This window comes from Meles meles, chromosome 21, assembly GCF_922984935.1.
Source record: "Meles meles chromosome 21, mMelMel3.1 paternal haplotype, whole genome shotgun sequence".
Lineage (NCBI taxonomy): Eukaryota > Metazoa > Chordata > Mammalia > Carnivora > Mustelidae > Meles > Meles meles.
In genome coordinates, this window is record NC_060086.1 from 7,899,052 (window position 1) to 7,922,680 (window position 23,629).

General features: G+C 63.4%; 1 protein-coding gene across 1 annotated transcript; it reads left to right on the forward strand.

Annotated features, from left to right (window-relative positions):
• The first annotated feature begins 1,134 nt into the window (after positions 1 to 1,134).
• Positions 1,135 to 22,280, forward strand: RASA4B (RAS p21 protein activator 4B). Its single transcript, XM_045992901.1, has 21 exons — positions 1,135 to 1,298; positions 6,459 to 6,515; positions 7,847 to 7,960; positions 8,500 to 8,561; positions 9,684 to 9,813; positions 11,453 to 11,534; positions 12,074 to 12,205; positions 12,381 to 12,472; positions 13,793 to 13,910; positions 14,161 to 14,311; positions 14,589 to 14,653; positions 14,918 to 15,030; positions 15,246 to 15,438; positions 15,590 to 15,727; positions 16,248 to 16,392; positions 16,652 to 16,818; positions 17,026 to 17,163; positions 18,170 to 18,305; positions 19,655 to 19,775; positions 21,446 to 21,510; positions 21,647 to 22,280. Exons 1-21 carry the CDS (start codon positions 1,234 to 1,236, stop codon positions 21,766 to 21,768), a joined length of 2,406 nt encoding a protein of 801 aa, XP_045848857.1. The 5' UTR covers positions 1,135 to 1,233; the 3' UTR covers positions 21,769 to 22,280.
• Positions 22,281 to 23,629: the final 1,349 nt, after the last annotated feature.

The following is a 23,629-nucleotide window of genomic DNA, read 5'->3' on the forward strand; positions in this document are numbered from 1 at the left end:
CACATACAGTGTTTCCTGGACGTCCCTGGCAGGTGCCACTGCCCCTCTTTGCAGGTGATGAAATGGATTCAGCTCGTAGAAGATCGGAAAGCCGCTCGGAGTGAGTGACCGGCAAGGGAGCGGGGAAGCTTGGTTTGGGATCCAAGTATGCAGTGATGTTTGGGGCAGTGCCCTCTGGGGCAGACGGATGCCTAGGGCCAGCTGTGGCTGGGCCGGCCCCAGGACTGTGACCTCTCCATCCGGGAGAAAACCCAAGAAGGGGTTGCTCCTAGAAACCCAGCTCTGGACACTGAGTCTGGGAGAAGGATGGCGCCCCTCATGGAAAGGCCGGTGCTCATGGAGTAGCAGGGAGGCCAAGCCTAGCTCTGATCGCGCCAAACGCGGCGTGACCTCTAGCAAGTGATTTTCCCTCTGTGAACCTGAGCGCCTCATCCAAATGCCCACTGCTGGGGAGGCAGGAGGCCTAAGTGCGGTGACAACTGAGAAAGCCCCCTCCTCCTCCGGGGCAGGTTCCCCAAAATAAACCCGATCTTTCAGACTCAAAAGCGCGGTCCCCAAACTCTGAACTGCCCTGGCTCTAGATGCCTCCTTCTGGGTCCAGGTGGCTCCAACACAAACAGACATACTGTTTGCTAAGTGCGTCCGAGTGCTCATTCATTCATCTTACACCTACGCAGGGTGTCCCACGCGCCAGGCTCAGGTGGCCAGGGCGGTCGGCCGCGCGCGTCCCCGGCCCGGGGGGGGGGTCCCCGCACTTGCCCACGCCTCTGAGCACATACTAGGGCCCATAGCCTCCGTGCACCTGGAGATTGGCACTCTGGGACCACGCCTGCCGCCCACGCGTACCGGTGACACAGGCCACCCGGGCGCCGACCGTCGCGCCCTCGCCCCGCTGTGACTACCAGCCCGCGGCGAGCCAGCAGGGTAACAGTCCTGGGCGCAGGCCCCGCCCCTACCCCCCAGGCGGCCAATGAGCGCCGCGACCCGGTCCGGCCCCGCCCACCCGGGGAGCCCCGGCCGCCGATTGGCGGGCCCCGGCGCTGAGGCCCCCGCACGTGGGGCGGGGGCGGGGGTGAATGAAGTGGAAGCGATTCCCCCGCCCCCGCGCTTACCTCCCGCGCCCCGCGCGGCCCGCCCCCCGCGGCGCCCAGTCCCGAGCCCGCCTGCCCGCCGGCTGCACGCGACCGCGCGGTCCGGCTCCCTCGGGCGCCGACCCCGCGCCACGGACCCGCGATGGCCAGGCGCAGCTCGCTGTCCATCCGCATCGTGGAGGGGAAGAACCTGCCTGCCAAGGACATGTGAGCGCTGCCGGGGGTGGGGGCCCCAACTTTCTGGGGAGGGGGCGCTGCCCCTTCCTTAAGCCTCACCTTTCTAGGGTCCACACGGCCCGCCCGCAAGTGCAGCAGCGGCGAGGGGGTGGCGAGTGTGGCCGCCGTGGGGGACTGGAAGGGAAATGGGGACAGATTTGTTGCGAGCGCGGGGCGGGGGTGGGGCGGGGGGACAAGGAAGGTCCGTGGACAGGGGAGGGGACGCGGGTCTGTAAGGGGCCTGAGCTAGCAGGGAGCTCGCGAACGGCGCTCAAGAATGGAAGGGGCTTTAATAGGACAGGGGCTGAGCGTGGGGGGCACCTCGCAGGGAGATGTCTCCGTGAACTGCGGGGGTGTGGCTGGAAGGGGTGGGGGTGCCCCCGGGAAACGAGGGGTCTTCCTCGGTAGCTCCGGAACCTTAGTACCCGAGAGTGTGCACCTGAAACACGCCCCGGGGAGCCGGGGCTGTCCCGGGGCTTCCAGCTGTGCGCTGGAGGGAAGGATGAACCTGTAGGTCTGGAGGCTGAGGCCGTGCAAAGATGGGGTGGCCGGGGAGCAGCTATTCCTTGTGCCCTGGGCTTTATCTGAGCCCTGCGGTGGCTTTACCTCCTCACAAGGACTCAGCAAGGCTGTTCTCATCATTCCATTTTGCAGATAAGGAAACCGAGGCAGGGAGACCTGAAAATGCCGGCTCCAAATGGCAGAGGAAGGGCTTGGGTCCAGAGCTCCTAACGCACACCAACATCTAGGGCATTCCCTGGTCCCTGGCCAGATTTGAGGAGGTGTCCCGAGCCCCTTGTCCCAGCACCTTTCTCAGTAGTCCCAGAGCTGAGGTTCCCCATCTCATCCCTGGCTCCCTTGTATACAGCCTTAGGCAGCATCTTAGCTCTGAAGCCTCAGTTTCCCTTTCTGTAGACCGGAGGTCAAAATCCCTTAAGCACAGGGATGTTGGCTGGCTCAGTGGATAGAGCATAGGACTCTTGGTCTCGGGGTTGTGAGTTAGAGCCCCAGGTTGGGTGTAGAGACTACTTAAAAATGATATCTTATTTATTTATTTAAAAAAAAAGATTTTATTTATTTATTTGACAGAGAGAGACACAGCGAGAGAGGGAACTCAAGCAGGGGGAGTGGGAGAGAGAGAAGCAGATTTCCAGCCAAGCAGGGAGCCTTGATGCGGGGCTTGATCTGGGGCTTGATCCCAGGACCCTGGGATCACGACCTAAGCCGAAGATAGATGCTTAACGACTGAGCCACCCAGATGCCCCTGAAATCCTTTAAAAAAAAAAAAAAAATCCCTTAAGCACAAGGCTCTAGGTGCACCGGCCTCCTGGAGCAGGGTATGGGGGAAGGGGAGCCCAGAGGCTGCATAGGGTCCGAAGTCCACTGTCTGGAGTGCCCCCCCACGCCCTTCCTCTGCCTGCCCAGGGCTCCTCAGCCTGCTCCCGGATGCCCAGTGGCAAATGGGGAGGGGTGCAGGAGGCCGGGGTGAGGGCGTCTCTCTCACCCGGACAGTGGCTCCTGTGAGTTTGCCTGCTCACTCAATGCCTTGAGCAGTTCTAGTTCAAGGCCCCCTGGGCCTGGTGAGGCCAGGCTCAGCAGTTGCTATGGCAATGGGTAAGGGCGGGGGCTGGGCAGGCGGTCTCCAGGTGGGTTTCTGGTCTCGGGGCTAGGTGGGGCGGACGCTGGGAATGCGGTCTCTGGGGAGAGCCAGGCGGATGAGCTCTGAGGAGGGTCTCAGCCTCCCGGCCCCGGCCTCCAAGCAGCCCCCCCCAGGCTGACACTGCTAACTAGGTCAGTTTGGCCTCCTCTGGCTGGTGGCTGCTGGGAGGAGCAGCCCCTCCGTCTGTCGCCTCCCTCCCCATTCCCGCAGGCCTTAGTGCCTGGCTCTAGGCTTTCCCCAGCCCCGGGGCAGTGAAGCCGCCCACTGGGTCTCCCTGGGAGCCAAGGTGCCAGGTTCTCCGCCCAGCCCTGCCTCTGCCCAGCCTGGGGACCTGGGGCTCCATCCCTGGGGGGTCGCCACTAAGTCCTGTTGGTTTAGCCTTCAGGATCTCTTTCATTGCCAGGCCCCCTGCCTGCTGACCTCTGTCACCTCCTGAAGCCTCTGGTCAGAGGGCTTCCTGTCACCTGGTTCCTAAATCCAGCTGTAACTCCCCCCCAGCCCCCCACATTCGAAGCCCTGCCTTTGCACAGGTTTAAGGGGCTGCTGTCTTCAGACACTCCCACTCGGAGTCCTCCAGAAAACTCCTGTTCATCCTTCAGGACCCCTCTCAAACTTAGGCTCTGTTCCAGGGTTTTCCCTGGTGCCCTCCAGCCGCACTGGTGCTCGTGCCCCCGTCTTGTGCCCTCCGGAGTCAGGGGGATGCCCTTGGTAGCAGTTGCTGCCATGCTGTGTGACCATGAAGGGTAGGAACCGTGACTCATTCGTCTTGGCATTCCAGGAGCCCTGGACGGGGGGGCTCCTGGCCCGTGGCAGAGGAGACTAAGAGTTGTGGAGGACCCTTCCGTTCAATCCTTGTATTAGTTCTACAAGGTAGATATGCTCAGTCTGCAGAAGGGGAAACTGAGGCTCAGGATGTGTAAGTCCCTTTGCCAAGGTCACATAGCATTTAGGGAGAGAAGCTGGGATTCAAACCCACTCTTTCTGCTGCTGACAGGCCGAGAATCCTAGCTGGGCCAAGGCTGCAGGCTTTCCATGGGCTTCAGTGGGGACTGAGCCTTGCAAAGCCATGCAAACCACTTGGCTCAGGGACAGCAGGGGTTCAGAGACTCCAGGAGGCCCTCACTGGGTGCCAGAGGTTGGAAAGGGGGCGGAGACTGGGAAGGGGGTGCGCCTGCCTCACTGTGCCTCATCAGCCTGTCTCCTGAGCAGCCTCCCTTCCAGCCAGGACTTGCACACCTCTGAGAACGGGGAGCTCACTACCTTTCATAGTGACTCATCTTGACAGAGACAGTTCTGAGGAGGGACACATCATCACAGCTGCCATTTCCACTCTTGGGCTTTTAGTTCTCTTAAGGGCACAGAGCACAGCTGTGCTCCCTGTCACTGACCGTTTTCAGAGCCCACCTGTTCCCGTTCTGTTGCCATCCACTGTCTCCCATCCTTGCGTGCCTGGGTCAGCCAGACAGGAGCTAAGTCTCATAATGACCGGTGACCGACTGGTTCCCACGCCCAGTGGCCCTGGGGACGGGCCCAGGACTATTTCAGGGTTTACCCTGATCCTTCCCCTTCCACAGCCTGGAAACTGCCAAGGGGCTAAATATAGAGGACTTGCAAGTAGCCAGGCTGGCTTCCCCAAGCAGCTTGGGGAAGGAGAAGGGGAAGTGGGGCAGGAGACCAGTCCCGGGGCCTCATCAGGACAGAGGGCACGGAGGCAGGGGCACAGGTCCCAACAGCTGGCCAGGGACCATGGGTGGGCCTCTGGCCTCAGCCTGCTCCTGACACTGTCCCCTTTGCCCCCCTTCTGATCCAGCCACACAGCTCCTCGCAGCCCCTGCACACCCAGCTCTGTTCCTGCCTCTGGGCCTTTGCCCACCCCGTGACCTGGCCCGGAACCCAAAGCCCAAACCTCACGGTTCATTCAGAGATTCATTCATTGCGTGAGAGCTGCACCGTGGGCAAAGCTGGACTCACAGGGGTGCCAGGCCAGGAGGCAGAGGCAGGGGAGAGGAGGCCCGTCCCCCACCCCCACCCCCACCCCACCCCTGCCGCACCCCTGCCGCTTCTCAGAGCACACGGACATCTTCCTCCTTCCCAGTTCCTTGTGCAAATACGCGTGCAGCTGCTGGGCCTGCTACCCAGCCCAGCTCTGGGCGTGCACAGGGGCCTGATTGCTGGAGGTCCGGAGTCCCCCGGATTTGGGGGGTTGGGATGCAAGCTGAGGTGTTCCCAAGGAGCTCTCTGGAGGAGAGGGCTCCTAAGTGACAGGGAAAGGGGTGGCAGGCAGAAGAGCAAGGAGTCTAGGGCCATGCCAACATTTACGGAACACCTGCCATGGGCAGGCCCTCCCGTCAGACCAGGCACCTGGGGCAGCCACACTGTGGGTGGTCACTCCGCGCCCCGCTGCTCTGTGTGGGGAACCCAGTCCTGGCAGACGTTTTTGGTCAGTTTCCAGTCAGGTCAGTTTCTGGTCAGCATCGGGAGGACCTTCAGAGATCGGGGCTTCCTCTGCAGGAAGAACCCCTTTTGAGATGAGAAGTGGGGCTTGGAATTCCCTAGCCTCCCACATGCAAATCATTTCCTTTTTATGGACACTGAGCCCGAAAGGCACTCCTGAAGACAGTCCTTACCCCCTTTCTTGCCCTGGACCAGCCCTAGGCTTGGCTGGGAATGCCCCCCAGCCCACCCCAGGAATCCCCTACCAACCGAGACCAGGGAGTCCAGGGCACCTGAGCAGTCCCAGGTTCGTCTTCCCCTTCCTCCTTTCCCAGATGGCCAAGAGCTCGAGGCCTGCATGTTAAATTTGTTCATTTATCCAGCAAACACCCCCGGGTCCCCTGTCTTGTGCCCTGTCCTAGACCCTGGGGAACACAGAAGCGACCCCTCCCTCAGGTGGTGGGGGGACGGTGGTGGCAGCTGAGGACAGCGCATCGCTCGCAGTCCTGGGATGGAAGGAAAGACAGAGTTTGCAGGCACTGGGCCCGCAGAGGAGACCTTACTCCCTGCCTCTGGGACGGGGCTGGGGCCAAGGCTGGGAGGGGGGCAGCAGGAGCGAGGGCTCTGGGGAGAGAGAACAAGGCGCCCACTTGGGTGTTAAGGATCGGGCTTTCTGGACCTGGCCTGGGGCTGTTTCTGTCCTCCTTGGGGCAGAGCAGGGCGGGGGCGGGCTGGGGGGCAGGAAGGGGTAGCAGGCAGGAGCGTCCTTATCCCCCTGCAGGAGCAGGCATGGCCTCGAGCCCTTTCTCCCCTGGTGCAGGGAGCCTCACGCAGGTTCCTGCCTTCTGCTCACCACCAGCCTCCCAGACTGACGGGGGGGCACAGGGTACACGTTTTGAGCCGTTGGGCCCCAGCCCAGGCCCCCTTGCCTCAGACTTGATTGTCCTTTCCCTGGGATCACCGAGGGCTGAGCTGCCTGGGAGCCCCTGGGCGCCCCCTACCCTCTCCCCACCTGCCGCCGGCCGCCTGTCAGCCCCGCCCTGCCCTGTGTCTTGCAGCACCGGGAGCAGTGACCCCTACTGCATCGTGAAAGTGGACAATGAGCCTATCATCCGGTACGGCCCCACCCAGCACCCGCTCCTCCCCATGCTTCCCGCTCACATCCCGGTAGGGGAGGGGGGAGGGGGAGGGCTCCGAGAGCAGCTGATCCCCAGGCCAGCCCCCTGCCCTGAAGCACCTGCTGGGAGGTAAGAAAACCTACCTCTGACTCCTGCTGATTACCGACCTGAACGCCCATCCAGGCGTTGGATCCAAGGGCCTCTCGCCAGCGCTGCTCCTTTCTGTGCTCTTTACAGCCCTCGGAGGGGACAGGATGATGATTGGTAACAGCGGCTGTCACTTCTGGAGTGCAGACCGCCGGGCCCGGTGCTAAACCTTTTGCAGCCCATTTATAACTTGCAAGGAGCTCAATGTGATATTATTAAGTTGCATTTACAGAGAGGAACCTGGGGACTGAGAGAGGCTGACTTGCTCAGGGTCACGTACCTCGGAGTTGGCTAAGTCAGACTGGAGCCCAAATCTGGCTGACCCCAAAGCCTGAGCCTCGGCCCCGTCTCTTGTCCTGGCTCTCCCTCGGGGTTCCTATGCCCTCAGAGATGCCCACCGTGGTTATACCCCAGAAAGGCTGCTTCAGGCAAGGGGGTCCCAGCCTGTACCCAGAAGGGCCACTTTCCCTGGATGTGCTTTTGTCCCTGGGCTCCACAATTCTGGGCAGGCTTTTTGAGGTCCCGTTCCTTTTGTGTCTCTGGCCTCGACCTTGGACTTCATGACCAGAGCTGCCCCGCAGTTCTGCCCACTGAAGTGCCCATTGCTGACGGCCAGCCGAGGCTGCCAGGCTCGTGGTTCTTCCCCCTTGCAAATAGGACCCCAGGTCCTTCTTTCACATTCTGTCCAAACCATGATACCAAGAGGGGGGCCGGCAGGATGGCTCTGATGGTCTCTGTGACAGACAGGGAAACCGAGGCTCCAACGTGCAAGTGGCCTCTCGGAGGAGTGCTTGGGGTGAAGGTGATCATTTGAACTTTCGTCCTGGTCCTTGGCCCGCCTTGGGGGTTTCGGCTCCCCACCCCCCAGCATTCCCTGCGGAGTCCCGGGAGCTGAAGGCTCTGTCCTGGGTCTGGCCACATAACACCGCTCTGGTTCTGGCTCTGCACGGTCCTGTTCACGTGACCTGAGGCCCGCTATGGCCCCCTGTGGTCTCAGTTTCCCCAAATGGAAAATGGCCTGCTAGATGCAGCCCTGTGCCCCACCCGGGCAGAGAGGACGGGCAGGAGGGAACGGCTGATGGTGGGCAGTGGGGTCGGGGACAAGGAGAATCGTCAAATCCCATGGGTGGGCCCGGGGCCTGCGGGCGGCCCGGCCAGGCACTGAGGGTCCTTTGCTATAGGACAGCCACTGTGTGGAAGACCCTGTGTCCGTTCTGGGGCGAGGAATATCAGGTGCACCTGCCGCCCACCTTCCACGCGGTAGCCTTCTACGTCATGGATGAGGACGCCCTCAGGTGGGGGGGCCGCACCCTTCAAATGGGGCCCCGACCCTGCCAGCTGACCCCGGAGCCCATGTCATTGCTCAGCCTGCTGGGCCTGCCGGTCGCTTTGCGTCCTCCTTGTGGCCTGGAGGGAGGGGGAGCCCTGGGAGGGTCTGGAAGGGCTCCGGGTTTGAGCGAGCAGGCGTGTGCGGGGGTGGGGGTGTTCACACTGCTCACACCACATCACCCACGTGCAAGTGCGGGAGCGAAGGCACAGGTGTGCTGGGCTGTGCGTGGGGGCGTGCGAGCTAGGGAACCCAGGACGAACTTGGCATATATGTGAGCCCGTGTGTCCGTCCACGTGTAGCAACCTAGCACATGCCCGTGAGCGTGTCCAGAATGCAGGGTCCGCAGGAGGGTCACGGGTCCAGCTCGATCGGCTCCTGCAAATGACTGGACTGTCAGCCTCCCTGCTTCCCACAGGGCCCCTGAACTGGGCCAGGGGTGGGGACGGGAGGTCCCGGGCTCCCTGCGGAGCCCTGCCCAGCTCTGGCCCCCTCTCCATCCTCCAGCCGGGATGACGTTATCGGGAAGGTCTGCCTCACCAGGGACACCCTGGCTGCTCACCCGAAGGGTAAGTTTCCTGGGAGGGAGCCCATGGCCTGCTCCTGCTTTCCCTTCCCCAGCCCCCTCCTTTCTCCCCTTCCTGATGGCCCCATTGCTGGCTTTCCCCCAACTCGATGCTTCCTCTAGGCTCCTTCACAGCTCATGCTCAGGGAAAGCCATGTGTGTCCTCCCTAGAAGGGCCTCTGGCCCATCTCCTGTCCCTGAGCCTCAATGTCCTGGGCCCCATTCTGTCCCCTGCTGGGACTGCGTGCCCCAAGTCAAAGAGGGGTTGCCAGTGCTGGGATCTGAGGCCTGTGCAGGCACAAGAAGGAGCCTCTCCACGCTTGTTGAGGTGCGGAGACCCGTCCTGCCATCGGGCTGGCTCTCCCTGTACCCTCGGTGTCCCCTTAGCCTGGGCTGCGGGGCCGCTCTGCCCTAAGCCTGAGCAGTTGGCCTGCGGCCAGGCTAGGCCCCTTGGATGATGGCTGGGATGCTGACGCTGTTTTGAGGGGTCAGCCCTGCCCCATCCTCACTGTGGGACTGGGGTAGCTGCTGCCTCTTCCGGGCTGGCTTCCTGGCTGCCCATGAAGGTTCTGACCTGGAGTTCTCAGGCGGTTCAGGTTCGGCTTGTCCAGCCCCTGTGACTCCTCCTGGGCCTTCCCGGCACACACCTGCTCCTGTCTGTGAGGCCGGGGCGGGCACGCGGGGGTGAGGGGACTTTGCTGACTCATGGAGCCGCTCGGCCCCTGCCAGGCCCAGAGGCCTCTCCTGCCCGCGGCCCCCGAGAGCCCCTCGGGGTCCAGTGGCCCAGGGGATGCTGGGCCCTTGATGCTTCCCCACCTGGGTTCGGCCCCTCCTCCGGCAGCCCCAGACAAGAGCCGCTGTTTTAAGATGGAGAAACTGAGGCCAGAGAAAGCGGTTCTATCACAAGTTAGGTTCGGGGGCAGGGGGCACGAGAGGAAGGACACAGGGGTCACCAGACTTGGGTTCGCATCAAGCTTCTTCCAAGTGCCGCTGCTCAGCTTCTGAGCCTGTGTCCCCATCTGTCCCTGGGGACGATGGCCCCTGCCCCCCGGAGCTGGAGAGGACCCCGAGCGGCCGGTGCAGGGGTGCTGTGGCGCCCGGCGGGGCTGAGCGGCAGGTCCCACAGGTTTCAGTGGCTGGGCCCACCTGACGGAGGTCGACCCTGACGAGGAGGTACAAGGCGAGATCCACCTGCGCCTCGAGGTGGTCCCGGGGACGCCGGCGGGCCGGCTGCGCTGCTCTGTGCTGGAGGCCAGGTGAGGCGGGAGGGACAGTCTGCGCCTCCTGTTGAGGCCTGCCGGCGGGCGGGCTGGGGAGGTTGCCTGACCTCAAGGTGTTTCCTCGGTGACCCAGCCCAGGACGCCATGTCTCTTAAGGGACAGGGCGATGTTCTAACGATGGGGCTTTGGGCATCGTAGAGCAGGGGGCACAGCAGGTGAGCGGGGACCCCGAGTTCTGCGCATGCAGCCCCCGTGCCAAGCCCGGGCTTCCCCTGGGTTTAACTACAGTATGAACTTGGCCCGGTGTGTGTGTTGCAGAAGGTGGGGTGGGGTTCTCTCCAGGAGGAGCAGTGACTTGGGCAGAAAGGTGGGCCTGAGTCACCTACGACAGGCCTCCCTCCCCTCCCCATCCCAGGTATTTTTAGCTGTGGGCTCCCCTCCCATCGGGGCCTGAGTGTGAGTCACACACGCTCCCTGAGGAGCGCCTTCCCTTATGGCTCCAGGCCGCCTCCACAGGGTCCCTTGGCTGCCTCTGGGGCGGAAGGGCAGGGCCGGGCCAGCGCCTGTGGGGGAGCCGGTCCCCACAGGGGTGACGGGGTGAGGGCTGTCAGCTTGGGGGGGGAGTGGGGGAGGAGATCTCTCTCCGGCAGGTGGGGACGGTGGCTCCCCGGCCTGATTCTCTGTCCTGGGGCTGGAGTATGGATGAGGAGGCAGCGGGAGAATGTGCAGACTTGGGCAGGGGCCGCTCACTCCCTCACACTTGGCCATTCCCGCCCTCCGGCTCACACACACGTCCTGCCGACTCTCCTGGGGACGCGGGGGCTGGGCCAGCCTGGCCTCCACTCAGCAGGTGCCTGGACAGGAGGAGTCTCCCGTCCAGACCCCTGTGTGGAGCGTGGGGGGTCTCGGCCCCCACCACCCCCCGCTCAGACCCCACTGGCGTTCTGGGAGGCCCGAGAAGCTGTCTTTGCACAAAGAACGTTTCTTCTCATCTTTCTGGGCAGATTCTCAAGTTCATGTTCTGGAATTCTCTTAGCTCTGAGGAGGCAAGAAAAGCTGGCACGAGAGGCTTTAAACTAAAAATATGGAGAAGAGCAGAACATAGTATTTACAGTAGAAAGAAGAGGGGTGGGCTTTGCTGTGGCCCCACAAAGGGCTCCGAGCTGGGGTGCTGGGAGCGGATTTGGGCTTTGCAGAGCACTGGCAGGATGGCCGATCCGCTCCCCAAGATCCACCTCCCCCACGTAGGAGAAGACTGTGGGGCGGGCCTTCTGGAAGCCCGTGATCTCAGTCGTGGGGGCTATCTTCTATACTCTGCGATGGGGAAACCGAGGCTTGGAGAGATGGCCCCGGCTCAGGGCTGCGCTGGCAGTCGGGGCGGGTGGGGGACACAGCCCAGGCTGTTCCACGATGTACTCGCCTCCCTGACTCCCCAGAGCAGACGATAAGCTCACAGCCCGCCGCCTGCGGCTGTCAACCCAGAGGAGCCATGGGGGGGGCCCTGGTCTGGTGCGGGTGCCCCCTGGAGGCCTGTGGGGGAAGCACTGGGGGAATCAGCGTCCTGGGGAGAGGCGCGGGGCACAGATGAGCCCAGCCTGGTGGGGTGACCCCAACAGCGGTCGGGTGACAGTCTGGGGAGGGAGTACGAGAAGTGGATGCCCTGCTTCCCCCTCAGGGACCTGGCCCCCAAGGACCGGAATGGTGCATCGGACCCCTTCGTCCGAGTGCGCTACAATGGCCGGACACAGGAGACCTCGGTGAGGGGCTGGGGTGGGCGGGGGCCCCTCATCAGCTGGGAGGTCAGGCTGGGACTGTGGTCTCAGAGAAGAGATTTAGAAAGGCTGGGTGACCCTGGGGCATAGCGGGGCCCGGCCCTTCTGTCACCAGCCCCTACAGCCCTGGCTGCCTTTCACTCCCGGCCTCCTGGCTCAAGACAGCTGGTGTGGGGTTCAGGTGCACTGTCTGATAGCTCCCCCCGCATTTTCCTCCCCCAGGAAACAGCCAGGGTGGTGGGCGCAGCCCTGGGGTGGGGCAGGGGTGGAGGCCTGGTTTCTCAGTGTAGTTTGCCTCTACCTTTGTGCTGTGTGGCTTTGGACAAGTACCTTACCCACTCTGGGCCTCCATTTCCCCCCTTGAGAAATGAGCAGGGGTTTGGACAGGAAGGTTATACCTCTGCTGTTGCAAGGTCCCTGCAGGGATCCCAAGTGGGGTGTTTGGGGTGACTGTGCCCTTGGCTGGGCCTTGCTTGGGGGCCCCCTTGGGGCCAGCCCACCTCTACTCGCCCCGTTCTGGACAGATTGTGAAGAAATCATGCTACCCACGCTGGAATGAGACATTTGAGTTTGATCTGGAAGAGGGGGCTGCGGAGGCGCTGTGTGTGGAAGCCTGGGACTGGGACCTTGTCAGCCGGAATGACTTCTTGGGCAAAGTGAGTTTCCCACTCCTTCGGGCTGCACCTGCCTCCATTTTGGCACCGCCCCCAGCCTCTCCCTGCCCCCCACTGCCCCGGAGCGGCACTCCCCAGAACCAGCCACTGGTGCTCGGGGACCCCGAGGAGGGACTTCCCCAAAAGGAACGGTAGTTGACTCTGCCTTACCCCCCAGGTGGTGTTCAATGTCCAGAGACTGTGGGCGGCCCAGCAGGAGGAGGGCTGGTTCCGGCTGCAGCCCGACCAGTCTAAGAGTCGGCGGGGAGAGTGAGTGCATGGGCTTGGCAGTGGGGCTGGTGGGCTCTGGGCCCCAGGGGGCTGCGGGGGGGGCGGGGGGGGGGGAGAGGTGACAGTTGGCTCCAGCAGGCAGGTGGGCTGCACAGCGGGGGGCAGACCCTAGCCCTCTGGGCCAGACTCTGTTATCCTGACCGGTCCTGCTGCCTGGCCCTTCTCGAAGTCTTGGACTTGGCCCTTTACTCTAAGCTCCAAGGCGGTACAGGTCTCCTGCTTTCTACCAGATTCTGGAATAGGCCATCAGACTTTTTCCCTTTAAGGCTTTCCCAGCAGACCTCATACCAGGGTTCAAGTCCCCAGAGCTCTGACTCTCCCCCAGATTTTCCAGGAATGAGGTTGCCAGATAAAATATAGGTTGTCCACGTAAAGCTGAACTTCAGGCAGACAGTGAATCATTTTTCCGTGCGGTACGTCCGTGTAGTGTCAGAGACAGACTTAGGCTAAAGATATTCAAACTTCACTGGGCATCTTGTAGTTTTATTTTGGTTAAATTTGGCCGCCCTGTCAAGGAAGCCCTTTGGCCTCCTTGCTCACCGCTCGGCCCAGAAGTGGAGGGTCAGCTGTGTCCCCCACCGTGGATGGTTCAGCTCTGTCTCTCTGCAGAAAGTCCTAGACCCCCCATCCCTACCATGGACAGGGTGGGGGCGGGGGGCAGACACGGCTGTGTCCAGCCGCAAGGCATATCCAGAGAACCAGCTGGGGGCCGATCAGAGGGCTTCTGGGGGATGAGGCCGTGCTGAGCAGCAAACTTAATGAACTGCACTGTGCTTCTGGAAGGGGGAGGGGGCTCAGAGACTGCTACGGCTTGGTCAGCATCCCCGCCAGGAGGGATCCGCCAGGAGGGATCCGAGCAGGAGAGCTCGGCAGTTAGATCTGTTGTGGCAAGTTCTCCAGCCTGCTCGAGCCTCAGTTGCCCCGGCAGGTTGTTACGACCCTCGGGGATTTGCTTCCAGCTTAAAGCGTGTACACGAAGGAGCTGTTCTCTGAGAGTTTACAGATCTGAGGCTGGGCAGCCCAGCATGTTCCCATGGGTCAAGCTCGGAGTCCAAGGGGTCTAGAGGGGGCAGGGAGCCAGGCGGTGGAGATGGCTGGAGGCGGGAAGGGCTTGCCCAGCAGGGAAGGAAAGCTTGCGGGGCAAGAAGGGGAGCTGGGCCGTGCTGGGGGTGGGCAGGTGGAGGGTACGAGCCGAGAGACAGAGGCTGCTCCTGAGTACGCAATACGGAGCCAGCGGGGAGGGGCCCAGTGCAGGCGGCCTGGGTCCCTGGTGGAGAGGTCACAGGCTGCCCGTTCCAGGGGCAGCCTGGGCTCCTTGCAGCTGGACGTGCGGCTGCGGGACGAGACGGTACTGCCCTCCGGCTGCTACCAGCCCCTGGTGCAGCTGCTGTGCCGTGAGGTGAAGCTGGGCACCCAGGTGAGGGGGCCCCGGGGGAAGGTGGGAGGGTCTGGGGCCAGTAGGCCAGTCCTCCCTGTCCTACACCCGCTCTGAAGAGCAAAGCTCTCGGTTCTCAGGACGGTAAGGAACTAGCCAGTACCCAGGGCCCCTTGCCATCCCTTGGGAAACACCCCTCCTTCCCCGTGGTCCTCTGAGGTCCTCAGAGTGAAGGGTTTGGGTTCCCCTGTGGGTCCTCCATCCAACCCTGTCTCCTTGCTGCTTCCTGCAGGGCCCAGGGCAGCTGATACCACTTATCGAGGAGACAACGAGCACCGAGTGCCGCCAGGAGGTGGCCACTAACCTGCTCAAGCTCTTCCTGGGGCAGGGACTGGCCAAAGACTTCCTGGACCTGCTCTTCCAGCTGGAGCTGGGTCGCACCAGTGAGGCCTGGGAGGGGGTGGCCTGTCTGAGGGTGTGGTGGAGAGGGGAGCCAGGAGCCAAGGAGTCCGGAGATGCCGAGAGCGGAGAAATCTGGGAAGGCTTCCTGTAGGAAGCTGCTGGGTCCGATTAGGAGGCAAAGGAAAGAGCAAAAGGCACAGGTGGGGCAGGGTGCTGGGAGGAGGCAAGGAAGGTCCTTACAGAGGGGCCTGCTTAGGGCCCCCAGCCCTGTGGTCCTCCCTTCCCCAACCCTGTACCCACTAGAACCTCTGCTTGCAGGTGAGGCTAACACCCTGTTCCGGAGCAACTCTCTTGCCTCAAAGTCCATGGAGTCTTTTCTGAAGGTGAGGTTGAGTGGTATAGTCCTTGTTGCCTAGATGAAGAGACCGAGGTTCAGAAGGGCCAAGAGATAAAGAAGTTCATCCATCCATTCGCGTGTTCATTCACGCAGCAGCGCTTGGTCTCGCTGTCCCCTTTGTGGGCCTGGCCTACCCCGAGCGGACACAGCAGGCAGATGGCGCCCGGGGGTGCTGGGAGGCCAGCGGCAGGGAGACGGCCGGGAGCTGGAGGCGGGAGGCGGGACCAATGCCACCCCCCACGGCCCCCAGGTGGCGGGGATGCGGTATCTGCACGGTGTCCTGGGCCCCATCATCAACAGGGTGTTTGAGGAGAAGAAGTACGTGGAGCTGGACCCCAGCAAAGTGGAGGTCAAGGACGTAGGGTGAGGCCGGATGTGATCCCCGGGGCGGGGGCGGCGGTGCCAGGCCCTTTGTGCAAGTGGATGTTTTGGCTCCTCTGCCCGGGTCTACTTTCCGTCGCTCTGCCCACCTGTGCGTTGCCTTTGTCTTGACGCCTTATTGCGCCTGTCTCCGGGAGCCCCCGCGAAAGTCCGGTGCAGGGGCGCTGACCTCCATCCTCTCCGCGGGATCCACTCAGGTGCTCCGGGCTGCACCGCCCACAGACCGAGGCCGAGGTGCTGGAGCAGAGCGCGCAGGCGCTGCGCATCCACCTGGGGGCGCTGCTGAGCGCGCTTGGCCGCTCCGTTCGCGCCTGCCCCGCCGTGGTCCGCGCCACCTTCCGGCAGCTTTTCCGGCGCGTGCGCGAGCGCTTCCCCGGCGCCCAGCACGAGGTGCGCCCCCTGCCGGTGGGGCCGGGCGGAGGGCAGGAAGCGGTGCTGGGGGGTTGGTTAGAACCGCAGGCGGGGGCAGGGGGACAGGCGGAGGCCGGGACAGCCCCGAAGGCCCGCGGGCAGCCCAGCCCCCGCTCTCCCGCGCCCCCAGAACGTGCCGTTCATCGCCGTCACCAGCTTCCTGTGCCTGCGCTTCTTGTCTCCCGCCATCATGGCGCCCAAGCTCTTCCACCTGCGGGAGCGGCACGCGGACGCGCGCACCAGCCGCACGCTGCTGCTGCTGGCCAAGGTGGGTGGCCGCGGGGCCCGCTCGGCCCTGTGTCCCCGACTGGCTCCAGGGACGCCCGTGGCACCGCACTTGACACTGGACAGAGCTTCCTCGTGGTCACCCGAGCCCACGGACAAGCGGGTCCCTGCGGGGAAGGAGATTCGGCCCCGGAGCCTGTGTGTGTGAACGCGGGCCCTTGAGCCCCCAGATCGGCCTCTTATTCCCAGGCGGCCCCTCGCTGCCTGCCACCGGGCTGGGGCCGGCGTACGCAGGGGAGCGGTCTCCTCTGCAACTTGCCGAGGAAGGCCGGCGGGGTGGTCTCAAGTAGCCTCAACCGTGCGGTCCCGAAAGGGCTCACCCTCCGCGTCGGTTCAGCCCCGAACCGCAGTGGGGATGGACCGGGCGCGTGAGCAGAGCTCGTGCCGCGGCTGCCTCGGGTTCTACTACGGGGTGACCCCCGATTTGGTGGCGGGGCGGGGGAGGTTGCCGTGTGGGGGGCTTTGACCCAGCAGAGCCTGGCCCTTGCTGCCGTCCCCTGCAGGCGGTCCAGAACGTGGGCAACATGGACACGCCGGCTTCCAGAGCCAAGGAGGCTTGGATGGAGCCGCTGCAGCCCACCGTGCGCCAGGGCGTGGCTCAGCTGAAGGACTTCATCACTAAACTGGTGGACATCGAGGAGAAGGAGGGTGAGCGCTCCCGGTTTGCCCCGCCCCTGCCCAGTGGCCCCACCCACACTGGCCCCTCCCTCCACGTCCTGTTTGCTCTGGGCTCTGGCCCAGGTCCCCACCTATCTTATCTCTGTGGCTCTTTGGTCGCTCCCACAGCCTCTCCATCACGCTTGCACGGCCTTGCCCACCTGCTGCCTGTGTCCCTCCCCTCGTGTCTCTGTTCACCCCCCCACTACATCCCCGGGCTCACATTTTACCCCCCTCCCCGGCCCCGCAGAGCTGGACCTGCAGCGGACCCTGAGTTTGCAGGCTCCGCCGGTGAAGGAGGGGCCGCTCTTCATCCACAGGACCAAGGGCAAGGGCCCCCTCATGTCCTCCTTCAAGAAACTCCACTTTTCCCTCACCACCGAGGCCCTCAGCTTCGCCAAGACGCCCAGCTCTAAGGTGGGTGAGGAAGGAGGTAGGCAAGTGGGGATCCGAGGGGTTTGTAACACCTGGGAAGCATCCGTGCTCTGGTGGCTGGGGTCACTCACAGAGCCGGGTCCCTGATGCTCACTCCCCAGACTGCAGAAGGGGAGACTAAGGCCCAGAACTGGGACATAGAGTGGCCCCGGCTTGGACCCTGAGTCTCCCTGTCTCGGCCCACTCCAGAAAAGTGCCCTCATCAAGCTAGCCAACATCCGGGCAGCGGAGAAGGTGGAGGAGAAGAGCTTCGGCAGCTCGCACGTCATGCAGGTCATCTACGAGGACGATGCGGGCAAGCCCCAGACCGTGTACCTGCAGTGCAAGGTGGGGGCTGTGTGGTGGGCACTCGGGGAGGGCTGCCGGGGGAATGGCCGCCTGGGGGGGGGCAGCTAGAAGGAGGCCCCGGTGAGCCTCCTACCCCCTGTCAGCTGCATCAGGCCCAGCAGGTGTGAGATCTGATGTGTGTGTGTGTGTGTGTGTGTGTGTGTGTGTGTGTCCTGGGCTCTGGGCCCCTGTGCCGGTGGCTTTCCCTGGGCCTGAGCACCCATATCTAGGTCTGCGTGGTCCGGCATAGGACGTGTCCGTTCCCGTCAGTCGGAGCACACATTGTGCGTGTTTGTGAGAAACTGGTTTTGTGAGTATCTTTGTTGGAGCTTATGTGTTTGCGGTGTGATCAACCCGCAGTCATCATGTTCGTGCGGGCGTGCGGCTCTGGGTGCATGCTCTCCAAGTCTCGTCTCTTGATGCATTAACTCATCCGTTCATCTGAGAAGTATTTGCAGAGCACCCACAAGGCTCTGGGCGCGGGTCGTGGTGGTGCGGGAACAGCAGCGGGTGCAACCGCCCTGCCCTCCTCGGGCCATCTCCCAGGGAGGCCGATGGGCCACTAAGCCAATATTTCACACGTCAGATGGTGGCAGCGCCTTGAAGGGCACAGAGGAGACTAAGGGGGGGGGGACAGAGTAGCATTCATTAGGGGGTTACTGCTCTCTAAAGTGTGGATGGGAGGGCCTCTGGCAGGTGGCCTCTGAGCAGGGGCATCGTGAAGGGGAAAACGTCTAGGGGCAGGACACGGGGAGCAAGAAGGAAGGCTGAAGTCAGGGGGCTTTGGCTTATCCCCGAGAGGGACTGTCCAGAGCCACAGGGGAAGATGGTGGCTACCCTGTACAGTGGGCAGGTTGTACACTGCTCAAGGCACGACCGTTGGGGGCGGTGGCAGCCGGCGTCCAGCTGCTGCTCTGCTCATCGGGCCCTGTGCTGAGGAGCTCCAGGAAGGGAGGGCGGGCTTCCTGGAGGAGGTGAACGCTGACGGCCCCCCACGCCCCTGCAGTGTGTGAACGAGCTGAACCAGTGGCTGTCTGCGCTGCGGAAGGTGAGCATCAGCAACCCCGGCCTGCTGGGCTCCTACCACCCTGGCGTCTTCCGCGGGGACAAGTGGAGCTGTTGTCACCAGAAGGACAAGTCAGGTGGGAGCGGAGGCCTGGGCCCCCCTACACGGCATCTGGGCACCCTGGCCGGGGCACGGGGCTTTCAAGCCCGGGCTGGCTGGCCCGGCTGGGGGGCCCCCTGTGCACCTGGGGGAAGTCACTGGTGGCAGGTCGATCCCTACAGGGCTTCCGGGCGGGAAGGGTTCCGGGACAGGAGTTTAGGAAGTGCTGCGTGGTGTGGGTGCTCATCGAAGGCTCTGAGGAGGCCTGGAAACGAGCTGGAGTGCCGTCTGTCACGCTGGGTAACGCAGCACTCCCTCGCTCACGTGACAGGGACCCTCTCTTGCCCAGGGAGGGAGGTGTCTGTGAACCAGGGCTTTGAGGGACACACCATAGGGACTCCTTGCTGCTGCGGGCACGGGAGGGCCCCTGAGCTTCGCCTGGTGGCCTGACGCTGGAGCTGTGGGGGTAGGGGTGGTCCCCGGGCAGCAGAGGGATGGCCGAGACAAGCTGCTGCTAGAACTTTCTGTGATGGTGCCAGCGGTGCCCAGTACTGTGTGCGTGTTTGTCACGAACACGTGTGGCCAGACTTAAAGTGTGGCCACTGTGGCCCAGGAGCTGAGACTTAAGTTTGTTTTAATTTATGGAATTTTAATGATTTTGCATTTAAGTGGCATGTTTCGTCAGCTGGCTTCCCTGTGGAACAGCTCAGTTAAGACCTTCCTTCTCGTACCTTCATCCGATTTGCAAAACTTTTGTTCCCTGGTCTCAGCAGAGACTCTGTCCCCGGAGCCTGCTACACGGGGAGTCCCTGGGAAGCCGCCCCACCTGCTGCAGCCCAGCCCCGGGTCTGGGAGGGGACAGCAGCTGCTCTGTACAACAGTGTCGCTGGTTGGTTGGCCTGACCCGCAGCCGCTGGCTGTGACCTTTGTGGCCATGGCCTTTGTTATTGGTAAAGGGGGGCTCCCTAGGGCGCTAGGAGGCAGGGTCTGGTAACCCATTCTATGGAGGAGAAAACGGAGGCTTCACGGGGGGGCCAATGCCTCTGCCAGGGTCATAAGGCCAGCTCATTCCAAGGCACAAAGCCGTCAGCTTCCGTCCCCATAGTCTTACGGTCCCAGGCCACTCCTTTCTTCCTTCCAGGCCAGCAGCCACCGAGAAAGCCGTCCAGCCCCCTGAGCTGTCTCCAGTGCAGCTCCCGGGCTCGGCCGTCGTGCATCTCTGGGCTCAGGGGTTGCACCCGACAGAGATGAGCTGCTGCCCCTCCTGGGGCCCCCGAGCCCGTTCTGTCCCTCTGCAGGCCTCAGTGTCCCCACGTGCACTGCCACGAAGTTGGACGTAAGCTCTCACGGGGCCTGCCTTCAACCCTGCCCTCTTTGTGCCCCCAGATCTGGGCTGCGACAGGACCCGGTCGCGGGTGACCCTCCAGGAGTGGAATGACCCTCTGGACCATGACCTGGAGGCCCAGCTTATCTACCGGCACCTGCTGGGCGTGGAGGCCGCACTGCGGTGAGGAGGCCTGTGTGGCCCCGGGGAGTGTGGCGGGAGAGGGCAGGAGCTGGGGCGGAGAGGCTGGTCTCCGGCTGCACATCAGGCCTGGCCTCTTCCTGCCCGTGACCCCTGCACCGGGGGAGGGGCACGCGGGTCTCCGCAGCAGCCCAAGGATACAGAAGCCCCGGGTCACTCCCACGGCCGTGTCCGGCCTTGGGCTGACCCAGCCTCCCAGCCCATCCGGCCTTCCCGTTGTGCCCTCGGAGCACAGGGATTGTCCCCAGCCAGCTGCTTAATGCCCTGGTCTTGGCCCAGGCTCCTGCTCAGAAACAACCAGAATGCCTTCGGCCTGCCCCACGGACTCAGAATTTCCGGAGGCGCAGTGCGGTGTGGGCTTACCTCCGAGCAGCCCCCTGCTTCCCTGAGCATGCTGGGATCGGGCGGTTTTCTGTCGCACACCCCCATGCCTGCGTCCTGGAGAGGTGATGGCTGTTGTCCTTGTTCCTCATCCACTTTTCCAGGGTGTTATCTTGTCCTCAGAAACCCTTCTGGGGCTCACGGGGTCAGACGAGAACCATGCACTCCCCTGTGAGCCACAGTCTCCAGTAGCTTCCAGGTCACTCCTGTCACCGGTCCCCTCTCCACCCCTCGTCTGGCCCCCTGACTTGGGGACGTCATCTTCCACCCACCGGATGCAGCCACCACCCTGTCTGCTCTGTTCTGGGGACCCACAGTGGTGTCCCCCATTGAAGCCAGGAAGCGGCAGAGCAAAGATTCGAACCCAGGCCACTTTGGGTTCAGGTGGTTGGCGCCACGGGACCAGTGCCGTGGGCCTGACCACAGCCCCCTGCCTTGAGAGCCTCCGCACTTGTGGAATCACTTGGCCACCTTTCTCTCGTTTGGCCCCACCGCCTTGCCGTCCCGCAGCGTCTGGCCCGGCCCTTCTGCCCCACCGGCTCCTCTGGTCCCCTGACGCAGTGGCCTGGGGCCGCTGTAACTGATCACTGGACGCTTGGCTGGGAATGACCCAGATGTCTTCTCTTGCAGTCAGGATTGAGTTAGCAAACGAGCGGAGCGGGTCAGGGACCGACCCCACAGCCTAGAAGGCATCCGAGGGAGGAGGAGCGTGTTAGATCTTAGCAGAGGGACACAGCTCTTCCCAAACGGGTCAGGGAGACCGTCCAAAGGACCAAGCCAGTGGGATTCCTAAGTAAGGAGCTTCAAGCTTGGGGTCCCCGTGGCTGCTGGTTTTCCCTCCATGTAAGCTCCCAGGGTCGTACCTCCGAGGGCTCGGGGATCTCCGGTGAACCCTGCTTAGGAATCGTGCTTAAATTGTCATTGTCTCCTACTCCCTTAAGAAGGAAAGTCGTTTCACGGCCAGTTAATACTGGGGACTTTCAGGCCCTTTTCCCCAGGGTCCTCGAAACAGGAGTGATGTGGTTCGAACTTGGTTTCCAAAGTGCCTTCCGCCGGCCCGCCATTCTGGAGGTGGGGAGGACCTGAGGAGACTGGAAGAGGGAAGGTGGCAGGTGGCCAGGGGACCACGACCTGGGCCCCTGTTACTTGCCCCCAGATTGAAGGGGTCAGCCCCTCCATCCCAGAATCCTCTCCCGCTCAGGAGGCCCACATGGGGTCCCCCGGCCTTCCTGGCAAGGGCTCCACGAGCTGCCCCTCTGTCCTCCCTGCAGAGAGAAGCAGCGGAAGCTGAGTGCGGGCACGGAGGCAGGCTCTGTGCACACCGGCCCCGGGGAAGGTAGGTCCCTCCCAGCTGGACTCCCACAGTGGCCTGAGCTCCGTTTTGGGGTGCTGTGGGCGGGGCCGCACCCCCCCCCCCCCCCCGAGAGCCCCTGGCCCTGGCTGCTCTGCCCTCATCGTGCCTCTGCCTCCAGCCCCCGAGGACGCGCTGGCCCAGCTGCTGCAGGTGCTGCAGGACCTCCAGGAGGCCCACCGCTCCGGCCCGGCTGGCCCGCCGCCCTCCGAGCCCCAGCGCCCGGGGCCACTGCAGACGTGAGGCCTGCCCCCCCGCCCCGTGCCCTTGCTGAGCCCCCTGCCAGGTGCTTGGAGACCCCCAGTGCGCTTTCGGCTCTTCACTCCCACTCCTGGGGGAGCAGGGCTTCAAGCTGTCATGGGCTGGGTGAGTTGGGGATCCAGAAGGCCCGTCGTCGTCTGCCCGAAGTCTCTAGGGGACTTGGCGCGCTCTCGCTCTTCTGTGAAGCCTGGCTGCTCCCCACGGCTCTTGTGGGCGTCGCTGGCGCTTGCCCAGACTCTCCAGGGATCCTCCCTCCTGCCCAGGGCAGACCTGGCCAGAAACCACCCCTAGGATGGCCTGAGCCCAGGGGGACTGATGCTCTTTGGGCCCAGAGAGGTGGGAGGGAACACGGAGTGCAGGCGCCCAGGCCTTGACCTCAGCATCCCCTAGCTCCTGGCCGCCACGCCCCCTCTCCCCTCCAGCCACCGGCTGGGCGCCCTGGGAGAGCTTCGCTGGTGCTCTGTTGCTGACAATAAACCTGCTGTGACTGCTGGGCTCTGGGGTCTTGTGACGGGGGTCGGTGGGGGGCCCAGGCCTGGGGACTCCTGTGGCTCCTTGGGGTTGGCCAATGACCGGCACCGCAGGCTTAGCCGTTGTGTATCCCGTCTGCCCACCCCCCATCACAGGGGGACTCATTTCTCCCCCCACCTGCTGTCCCCACCATAACCCTGGATCCCACTGCTCTATCCCTCACAGGGTAGAGCCTGAACGTGCCTCACCTTCCCTTCCTGGCCCAGGGGGTGCTGAGTCTGCGCCGCCCCTCCCCCATCACCAACACCCTGTTCTCTGGCTCCTTCTTCAGGGCCTCACAGAAGCCCTCATCCCTGTTCAGCCTCCTTGGGTTTGCGGGACCTTGTGGTGAGGAAGTACAGATCCCAGGGTCTACTGCGCCCTAATACAGAACCTGAAGGGCCAAGAGAGGCGTGCCTTTATGGGGCTGCCATGGTAGGAGCCGGGAAGGGGATGCACACACAGCCACCCAGTGGTACACCTTCCACCCTCTCCTCCAGAAGTCCTGGCGTGGGGTGGCCACTGCAGCCTGAGGAGGGGCTATAGTAAGTGCCTGGCGCTGTCCCTACTGCCCAGGTACCACCCCCCTCACTGACCCCGGGTTCTACCAGGCAGAGAGTGAGGCCCCCTCCCCCCAGCCAGCCCAGTTAATAGCATCATTGGCCCAAACTTGCCCAGGATGGCCCAGAGGGTGGAGGTTCCAGCCCTAGGGCACCGTCCCCTCAGTGCCTTCTGTCCCTTCCCGGTTAAGGAGCTCCCCTCTCCCACCACTTGGCCTGGAGAGTCAAGGCTGGTGTGGGTCTCAGGGGGAATGACACTTCCTCCGCCCAGGGCCCAAGGCTGAAGTAGGAGATGGCTCTTCTCTGGAAGTGGTGTGGAAGCTTCTGGTTTCCTTCATGGGTCCTCAGCTGCTATGTATGGCTCCAGCAGCTAATCGGAGACCCAGCCCCTTCAGACAGCGCGTGGGGCCTTGATGACAAATTGCAGTCTGCAAACTACCCGCCAGTCCCAGCGGGCTCTGACACTTGACCCTCCAAGCTCCTCTCTCCCCGCTGGGTACACCTGCCTCGCCCCCGCTCTCACCCGCTGTCTGCCCGACAAGTGGCTCATCAGGCCACGTGCCCACTGGGCATGCCGGCGACAACGCGGCCGGGGAGAAGGGGGCCTCTGGTGGCAGGCAGCCTCGGCAGAGGGTTTATTCGCACCGGCCCGATCGGCGCCTGGACGCCCACGAGCCTGCTCCTGCTCCCCACCGGCCCCACTGCGCCGCGGCTCCATTCTCCACTCGAGGGCCCTGGGTGTTCCAAGGGCACGTTTCCAAAGAAGGATCTCG

Bases quoted from the DNA above. Each gene is read 5' to 3' on its own strand.
- RASA4B (XM_045992901.1), top strand. From the start codon at position 1,234: ATGGCCAGGCGCAGCTCGCTGTCCATCCGCATCGTGGAGGGGAAGAAC. The intron at 1,299-6,458 runs GTGAGCGCTGCC...TGTGTCTTGCAG, and splicing joins AACCTGCCTGCCAAGGACAT to CACCGGGAGCAGTGACCCCT. The intron at 21,511-21,646 runs GTAGGTCCCTCC...CTCTGCCTCCAG, and splicing joins GCACACCGGCCCCGGGGAAG to CCCCCGAGGACGCGCTGGCC.